Source organism: Ciconia boyciana, chromosome 14, assembly GCF_034638445.1.
Source record: "Ciconia boyciana chromosome 14, ASM3463844v1, whole genome shotgun sequence".
In the NCBI taxonomy this organism is placed as follows: Eukaryota; Metazoa; Chordata; class Aves; order Ciconiiformes; family Ciconiidae; genus Ciconia; species Ciconia boyciana.
Window position 1 is genome coordinate 2,717,581 of NC_132947.1, and position 9,839 is coordinate 2,727,419.

The following is a 9,839-nucleotide window of genomic DNA, read 5'->3' on the forward strand; positions in this document are numbered from 1 at the left end:
GAGGTTGCTGAGGCTGGACTAGGCTAGGGCTGCCGTCCACCCCATTGCAGGGAAGGCAGGAGGACTGGGAACTGCTTTAAAAGTGTGAAGTTACTGGATTTGGGATCCAGGGCTACCAGGCAGCTTCACTGGTTTCCTTGTCCCCACCGAGCAGGAGATCAGTGATGGTGATGGGAGCAGACCCCCTTGGGGTCATCCTTCAAAGCACTCATCATCATAGCCACATGGGCACCAAGAGGTCCCATGGCTGGTCACCTGCCCAGTACAACCAGAAGGGGCACCCTGTAGACGGGGTGGCCATGGCCAACCTCGGGGCATGACCAACTGGAGCTAGAAGTACAGTGCACCCATATGGTGGTGCCCAGGGAGGTTGTCACGAGGCAGCTCAGAGGAGAACAGATATTTTTATTTCCCTTTCCTTCAGCAATCAAAGCACTGCGTTCTCCATGCCAGCTCAGCTCAGCAGGGCTGGCTGTGACCTCCCGTAGCCAGGGCTTTGGTGGATTAAAGCTGCATTCAAGCAAATTTCTGGGGTGTTTACATGCACTTTCCTCTTTAATCATTAATGCCTCTGTCACTGTGTCTGTAATGTGCTCTTTTCAGTGTTGTGTTCACACTGTCTCGTGTCTCATCCTGACACCTTGCCAACCATGGATGTCTCCCGTTCATTGAGTTATACAATCCCGCAGCGTATCTCGCCGACTCCAACAGCTCATGCTTTTCTGAACGAGCTGAGGATGTGTTATCTAGCACTGGAACTGAAAGGAGAATGAATATATGTTTTTTCATATCCAACCACCTCAATGGGATATTGCTACACATATGCAAATATATTCCAGAGGGTAAAACATGTTGCCTATTATATCTGGGGCGGGGGTCTCTCCTAGGGATGTTTCAGTGGTGCCTAAATCTCCAAATCTTACCCTGGGGTGGGTAAGGCTCTGGCTTTCACCAACCACCAGGCAGTAGGAAAGAGCCTTCAGTTTCCAGTGGAATATATTTTCAAATTCTCTCTCTTTCTCTCTCTGTCATTCTGTTTTTCAGTTGTTTCTTTCTGCAACTTTTCTGACCAACTTTTCTCTACATGTTGCTTCATTATGCATTTTGCTGGTGTCTTTTTTCTTATTTACTTTGCCAGGATAGATATGATTGTGGGTCCCCCGCCCCCTTCAACTCCCCGGCATAAGAAGTATCCAACCAAAGGACCCATGTATTCTTCCAAAGAATCTCCCCAATACTCGCCTAGGTTAGGATTCACCAAAATGCCGCTTTCTCTGGATTTTTCATTTGCTTAATGTCAAACCCCTTTCATGCCAGTTATATGACGGCATTTATCACTTAGCAGTGCAGCTTGCTAAATCATGACTCAGAAGGGCTTGCTACTCTGGATATGCTCTGATTTACTTCCCGTAATGAGCTTTCACACTAGGCAAGCCAAAGGAAAAAAAAGGGACATTCATACAGTCATCAATAACCATCAGTTTCTTCAGCTAGCATATTTTCTATTTTCAGTCTTCTTCTAGGTGTTAGAAAGCAAAATTATATCTTTTTAAAATCTCATATTTTATCAGGCTATCTTCAGATGTAAAAGGTGGAATATTTACCCACAAAGCCAATATAAATGATCAGTAGATCTCTAAAATCAGACGATCAGGAGACCAGTAGATTTCTAAAAGATGAAACACTCCACACACAAGCGAAGGAGCCTCTGCAGCTCTTTGCACTATGAAATGAATTTACTTCAGTGGGCAAAGTAAGAATGAAGTGTTTCATACCTGATGAGCACAGGGGTCCCTTTTTCTTGGTGATGCAACTCTACTAACCGCAGAGGAAAAAATTGTGTTAAAATATTACAACCATGGGACTCATATTAAAAAAAAAGATCCTGATTTTGCAAGCATTTTTGCTTGCTCTTCTTTTGAAGAGCGGGAGTCAAACCCAGCCCTCAGTCACGCAGCGAGATTTTTCTCATTGCTTTTATTAAGTTCTCTCCTTTGGTAAAACCGTACCTGAAGCTGATGCCACAAGGAACATATTCTCACTGAAGTTCCCATTTGAGGGCGTTCTGAGGTCTGGTCAGCAGGGTCATGAGCTGAGCTCTATTTTCACCTTGTATTGAGACCACTGGAGCCCAAGGCAGGTATAAATATTTGCCAGAAAGTAATTTTCCATGCACAAATAGTAGGTGATTTTTAAATGCAGCAAGCTTAGCTTCAAGTATTTTTTTTCTAAATATACTTGCCCTCCCTAAGAGCTAATATGTGACAAATCTCTGATTTTTATTTAAGCTGCTCTGAGTAATCTTCACTAGAGGAATGTGAGTAAAAGGAATATTGAAAGCTTACCTTTCCCACTCAGCTAGCTCAAAGATTATAAAAAATAAGAGAATTTTCCAGAAGCCCCAAGCTTTATGCTTGGAAAAAAGATACTCTCAGCAAAGCATTTTTCCCATTTCTCCTCCTTGCCAAATGATGAGGCCCAAAAGTAGTCTTTAAAAATGAAATAACTTTCTTATCTACAACAACATTTTTATTTTAAAATAAAAATATATATTCAAATGGATTTTGTCGTATTTAACCTATAAGATTAGGTGTGCAACAAGCCTTCACTAGAAGCAAGATTTTCATTTGAAAGCTTGTGCCTTGTACACAGAAAATGTGATCGATGGATACTAGGGGAGGAGGCCTCAAACTAGGATATTTATTTTATTCAGTCCAAGTCTGTTGCTATATCAGCTTAATGTTAATGACTTTTTCCCTCCCCATTTTTACAGTTTCTAATACTGATGGCCAGATTAAAATCTGTTTGCACATACCCACTAGGCTCCTGGGACATTAAGACTAGTTTTTATAATTGCTCCTTTCTAATGAATTGAATTTTCTCATTTCTTCTTTATCGAGCTGTGGCTGAGAGGCTCCAGAAAGCAGCAGAATGCAGAAGTCTGCTGAAATCTCTGCTCCCACCCATTAAAAGGCTTATGCTATGCTTAATTTTCACAGCTGCATCCTCCCACAGGCACCAGCGGGATTTGCGAGGTGCTTGAGGTGCCCGATGGATGGGAACCAGAGCTCTGAGCAGCCCCAAACCCAAATCCAAAAACTCTGGGTCAGGCTCTGCTGCTGCCATGGCCTTCATCTTCTCAGCACCATGTGGGTCCATGCCGTGGGGACACCTGCCGTGGGGTCTCCATGGGTTGCACCGGCCTCTCCTTTTTAGCCTGCACACCTCTGTTTTAGCCAAATGCTGCCCAGATCATAAGAAAACACCCAGTGAAGGAAGAGAAACAAAACCGAGTGATGTCCCATGAGCTATCTGAACCCCGTGGATTGTGTTGTGGTGCTCTGGTGACAAGGGCTCAGTTCAGCCAAAAGTTTTCTGCAAGTAGCTCCCAGCAAAGGCAGCTGGAGACTAGTGGATGTCCGCAGCTATGGTTTGGCTGAAGGTGTTTGCTCCATGCTGTACACACAGACAATTTGGATTAAATTCCCTTGATCAGCTAATTTAACATAGAATAGGTGCAACTCAGCTGTAATTTTTAGACAACAGATACTGGTCAAAATATGTCTAGAGCAAACTTTATTGCCAAATGAGGAGGTAAGTAGCCAGTCCTGTGACATGGATGAAGGGGGTTTGGCTTCAATGCCTGGATTGTGTACAAAAAATTAAAAGAGATAAAGAAAAAAATAAAAGAATTGAATATATATTCCCAAACACTTCATTTTTATCTCATTTGAGCCGTTTGACCTTTTGATGTCTGCTTCTGGCCCGAGGGTGACATATTACACCTCTTTGCATGCACTGTTAGCATGAAGCATAATGAAGCATGAGAAAACCTGCACTGTGGCTGATGCAAGACTTTACCTTTTTTTTGTATCATTAGAAAGAAGGAAAGATATCAAAGTTCGCTTTACAGAGCAGCCCCCTTTCTCTCTCCCTCCCAAATGAAGACCCAGCAGAGCCTATCAAGGACAGCAGATGGCACAGTTTGTCATGCATCGTTAGAAATCTCTGAATCCTCTTCTGCCGCGAAGGGAAAAATACGGGGCTGATTCTTCCAAAGCCTCAGCTGAATTCTTCCCTCCACACATGTGTATTCAACATAGCCAAGATAAGTGTTGGGAAGGCACAAGGCTCCCCATGGGATGTAGTGCAGAAGTGGGGTTTGGCATCTCAGAAGATTCGCGGTCCCTTGTCACGCAGTAGGAACATACACTATCCCCCTCTACTTGCAAAGGTAGAATATGTCCTCTCTTCTTCATCTTTTGAGCTTTGCTGCCCAATTTGGACAAAACCTCAAACTCTTTTATAATGGCTAAAAGGACCTTCTGTTCTTCGTGGTGCTCAGCTAGGCACAGGTGGGTTGGGAGCTCACGAGGAAATTCCTCTCTTCTCTTGTATCAGATAAGGCACAAATAAAATCTCTGTGCTTTGCTGAGAGTAGGAGCACCCTCCCCTGGTCTGACTTCTGCCATTGGAAGCAAAGGGGTGGGAGACCTCGAGCCTGGTTTCTCCCATCAAGAGAGAAGGACTTGGTTCACCTTCTCTGCTCTCTGCACTGAAGTCAGTGGCCCACAGCTGCCCACCGCACCGTCCTCGGTGCAGACCCTGCCTCCTACGCGAGATCTGGCTCTCTGGTTTCTCAGAGCTGAGGAAGATGACCACCTCAGGAGTCAGGACTATGTTAAAGTATAGACATGAAAGGAATGAATCAAGCAGGAATTCTCCTGGGCTCTGGTATCAATGCTATATGGGCAAGGGCTTCTGAATGCTTTATGGGTGAGCTCTGTGAAGTGCTTCAGTCCTGCTTTTAAATCACAGCAGGTCTACAGGCATGTCCAGCCTGAAGGTGATGGAAGAAGACAGTGCTTTTCTGTATGATACTAGTGATCACTCCATCTGCGAAGTGCCAGCTGGCCTCCTGTGCTTCACGTGGGTCATGTGAGGTTCATTTAATAGATAGCTCTTCTCTTAAGGACATGGAAGAAAGAAGTCCTTCCTCAAATTCCGCAAGATTAGAAACAGGGTTACACAAGACTATCTCTGCTGTTATGATACACCGTAGCATGGCAATGTTCCGTTTTCCTCTCTGTGTTACAGTCTGTCCTGCCTCCCTGCCCTACTCAGCAAAGCTGTTGAAGGACATCTCATTTCCATTAGTGGATCCATTTCAGTGTTAGTGCTGTGCTAGATGGGACACGAGGACAGAGCACCCTGATGGTTCTTGGCCTTCCGCAATATTCAGTAGTGTTTAGACTTTGGGCCTCTTTAAACACATGTTCATTGTTTTACTAGTCTACTTGCTTGTGCATACAGGAGAGGAGTTCGTACAGTGGCTGTACTACGCCTTGACTTGTGATTCCAAACCAAGGTAGCCCGAGGTATCCAATTTAATACCTCTTTGCTTACATGGTAACGACATTGTTGTAGGATTTCTTGTGCTGTATGTCATGTCAGTAATTGCATCCCTTGTGGGGAGTTCCTGTACATGTCAATAATTTGCTTCTCCCATTACAAGAGAGAAATAAGGCATGCATATTCCTCACACTTGTGATTATAGCACTTGGTGCTCCTTGTACTCCTGTGCTTATATTGCTAAGCAAAGGATCAAACATGACTTTTTAAACAGAACAGTATTCTGTTGCATCCCTGCCGAAATGAAGTATCTTCTGGGATCAAAGATAAACTCTAAAATAATTGTTGGCTTATATTTTCTGTCTTTGGTGTGATGTGCTCATCCACTTCATCTCTTTGAGACAGATCTTCTGGTGCTATAAACTGCTGTTGCTCTAATATAAGCCAAGGGAGCCACACTGGTCCATACCCACTGATATCTGTCCCTTAATGTCAACAGCCAACATACATATTAAGTCCCTGTCAAATGTAAAGAAAACAGATGGCTCTTGTGTTGAAAATAGCCTCACATCTCATTCCTTTCCTTGGTTTTTGTTTGTTTGTTCATTTTCCCCTGTCTGTCTGTGTTCAGCTCCTTCCTTTTCCTCCTCCTGGTGCATGGACCCATGGCCCACACGGCAGAACTGCGTAAGAAGCATTTTGAGTTTTCCGCTCAAGATACCTCAACTTGGTTTCAGTCAGATTAATTAATCCTTCTTTTCCCCCCGCCACCCTTACTTTTGGTGCATTATGCAAGAGTAAAGTTTGCCTGGCGTAGAATTAGGTTATGAACTGGGCTGCCATTAAGAAGCTATTCCAAAACTGAGTTGCTCCCCTGACTTTTGAGGGATCAACAAGCTCCAGTGTTTACTCTCTAGAAAATTTATAATTCGATGCCTCAAATAAAAGTGACTTCCAGGTTCCAAACTGGCTCTGCCCTCCTCCTTCCTCCGCATACGGAGCTGTATATCAACCCAGGTATTTCTAGAATGGGAATGAGGAGTTGCAAATGTAACGTGTGTAAAGAAGTGAGTGCCAAACAACGCGCCCAGTAGCTTTAGCTGCTGATTTGGCAGGAGTGTCCTCTGCTGTTACCGGCTTGGAGCCCTGCTAATAGAAAACATCTATTTGTGAATTGCAGTAGCATTGAGACAATTTGGTAATGTGTGGTGAGTTATGACCAAATTCAGCCTTGATGTAATTCCACTAAGCCAGTTAGCACTACACCTGTTTGTCTGGATCTTAGGGCAAGCGGCTCATTTTCGTGGACATGAGAATTACACACTTACATTTGCATCGAGGAGAGGAAACTGCTGCAAAGACTGAAAAAAATCCCATTGACATATGCTAGACAAAAAACTTGATCTTCCCCCAAAATAACAAGTTCTCAGTACAAATAAGAAGTTAATTGATTTGGAAGAAAGCCAGTTAAAGAAATTATTTGCAGTGGGTAAATTTACTGTGCATAATGTGCCAGGTTTTATCTGTATAAACAGAAATGGATAATTTCAAACTCTGCTAATACTGCTCTGAATTTTGCATCTGAATTAACACTTCAGTGCCACTGCGTGTCTGTGAGTAATTTGGAGTGTTAGTTGGGAGAGAGGCTGCTGCTTTGTCCCATGGAGGCGTGACAAGCGGAGCCCTCCTCGCCTGCTGCCTCCAACTGACTCCAGGTCCTTTTCCGGGGGCGGGGGGGATTTTCTGATCCCGGTAGAGTTGACCAGATCGTTGGGAGAGGATCCTCCATGACTGACAAGGATCGGACCAAAGGGCCAGCGGAAGGGGAGCTGCCTGAAGACCCTAGCATGATGGGCAGGCTTGGAAAAGTTGAAAAACAGGTATATTGGGTCAGGAGGGAGTTCGTATCAGAGGGTGTTGCATGCATTGTGATGTTTTTTTCCTGCCTTATTTTTCGCCAGTGGGACATTACCATTTAGAAAAAAAAGTAAGAGCTAAGAATATTTTGAAAAAGAGACAAGGTAGATGTTATGGAAGGTTACACTAAATGTCTTACAAGCCTAAGTACTCCTTTCAAAACAGGCACTTTGGAGTCTGTGACATACAGACTTTCTTTTTTGGTGAATCTACCAGAAGGCTATATTATTTTTGAAAATGGCTCGTTGGTTTCTTTGCCACCATACTAGACGTGTTTCAAATGAGTGCGTGAGCCTGGCTGCTGTAGCTGCTGGCCCCACCGAAGATGAAAATCTTCCTAGAGGATAAGACTCAGAAATCCCCGTGGCCGTCTGAGCCCAGGCAAGTGTCCAATGCAGTAAGGAGCTGAAAGCCACTGGAAGGATGTGAGTGTACTCCAGCTTTCCTGGAATTTGGTGCATGTCAGAAAGATTATAGGAGCTTAAGGAAAACCCTATAAAAAGGTGGAAAATTAAGGGTTTTTTTTTCAGAATAGGACAATTAAATATTTACTAAAAGTTTCAGTTTGGTGTAGGTCAGTGTAGGCAGAGGTCATCTATGAAGCCCAGGCCCACACTCATGCCTAGGTGGGTTGGAAGTTGCTTGTACTCAGGATGTTAATTTGCTTCAACCTGCAGGCAGCGTGTAGCCCTGTAACTGTGGTGTTTTGCAGGTTCAGTCAATGGAGAAGAAGCTGGACTTCCTGGTGAACATTTACATGCAGCGGATGGGCATCCCACCAACGGAGACGGAGGCTTATTTTGGGTCCAAAGAACCAGACCCAGCACCTCCCTACCACAGCCCCGAAGACAGCAGGGAGCACATTGACAAGAATGGCTGCATCATCAAGATCATCAGGTCCACCAGCTCCATGGGTCAGAAGAACTTCTCTGCCCCACCAGCCCCAACCAACACATGCCCGCCCTCGACGTCATGCCAGCAGCAGGTCTACCAGCGGCAAAGTCATGGCTCCTCGCCCGTCGGAGACCCCGGCTCGCTGGTCCGCATCCCACCTCCACCCTCCCACGAGCGCTCCTTGTCAGCGTACAGCGGTGGGCACAGGGCGAGCGCAGAGTACCTGAGGAATGAAGACATTACAACCAAACACCACGAGAGTGCCATGAGAGACAGCGACACTTCCATCTCCATCCCCTCGGTAGACCACGAGGAACTGGAGCGCTCTTTCAGCGGCTTTAGCATCTCCCAGTCCAAAGAGAATTTGGACATCCTTAACAACGGTTGCTATGCAGCCGTGGCCAAAATCAGACCCTACATTGCAGAAGGGGAATCAGACACCGATTCTGACCTCTGCACACCCTGTGGTCCTCCTCCCAGGTCGGCCACGGGCGAGGGACCCTTCAGTGACATGGGCTGGTCAGCCCCCAGGCAGTGAAGCCTTCTCACAGCCGCCGAGCCACGTCCGAGTGCTGGCAGCTGCCCGCTCCAGCTGTCCACGCGTTGAACTTCTCAAGGAGATTGACAGCTAAGGTTTTCCTCCTTCTAGGACATCCTTAGCTGGCGGATGCTTTCTTGCAGCTTACTCTGGGGGGGGGAATGAGCAGGTCCGAGCCTGCATTTGTGGAAGAGGTCACGGTGGTGAGTGAACTGGAGCCGTGAAGTCCAGATTTCTTTCATACTCTCTTTCTAAGATCATTAGGTGAAATTATTTCATGGTGCAGGGTAGGCAATCTGCATTTCTTGGGAATCTTCAGAAGTGCAGGGCAGGAATAAATCACCCGGCCAGGGCTTTTGGAGGTCACAGTAACCGGTGGCTGACAAGTGTTAGGTGGGAATTGCCACGCCATGGCACTGGTGATTACACCTTTAGGTGTTTTGGAGTTGCGGAATGAACACGTGTCTGTTTCTGGCTTAGATTTCAGGTCACGTGTAATTACAGGGGGTGCTTACTCTGTGGTTCCTCATTAACCGTCGGGAAGGTGGCATAATTCCAATATAATACATGGAAACATTGCATAGGCCCCTGGAGGAGAGGGATGGTGGCTGGAATATTTGCGTGAATAGAAGACATGGCCTCAAAGTGGGACAGGTTAGGATACTGCTCTGAACCAGAACGGTTTGGAAATTATCCCATCTTAGGAAATTGAAAAACTCAGAAATATGAGCTTGAGTGCAAGAAGAGAGACAACCCAGAGGGCAGAGAAATGAGGCAGAGAAGGAGGACAGGAGACTACGGGGCTGCAATTTTATGTTTTAAACCATGTATTATATTTAATTATCTCTCCTCCCGTTGACAACGGACCTGGAGGTGCTGTGGAAGCAAAGGCGAACCAAAGGCAAGCCCTCTGGAGGGCTGCCCTGCTGTGAAGCCATTCTCGTGGCCAACAGTGCTGTTGTGGAGGCACAGCCACCAGGCCAAAGGGAGAGGGTGGATATGCAAGATGCTGTGGTCCCCACATTGCTGCGAGTTAAGTGCTGAGCTCCATCCTTTGGAAGCCCTGTTGGTCAGAGCGGGCACTTTTCTTACAGTTTGCATTGTGCCTGAACACTTTTGCACACACTATGCCCTGTGA

At 45.7% G+C, this 9,839-nt stretch overlaps 1 protein-coding gene across 5 annotated transcripts in view; it reads left to right on the forward strand.

Moving 5' to 3' along the window:
* Window positions 1-8,701, forward strand: part of KCNQ2 (potassium voltage-gated channel subfamily Q member 2) — a 67,978-nt gene extending 59,277 nt beyond the window's left edge. For 4 of the 5 annotated variants that reach the window (XM_072879077.1, XM_072879078.1, XM_072879080.1 and 1 more), the window contains 2 exons: window positions 7,109-7,232; window positions 7,982-8,701. In XM_072879077.1, the coding sequence (XP_072735178.1) occupies window positions 7,109-7,232; window positions 7,982-8,701 (844 nt within the window). Of the gene's footprint in view, window positions 1-1,138; window positions 1,247-7,108; window positions 7,233-7,981 lie in introns of all 5 variants that reach the window. The other variant, XM_072879076.1, reaches the window with a different exon arrangement.
* The last annotated feature ends 1,138 nt before the right edge of the window (window positions 8,702-9,839 follow it).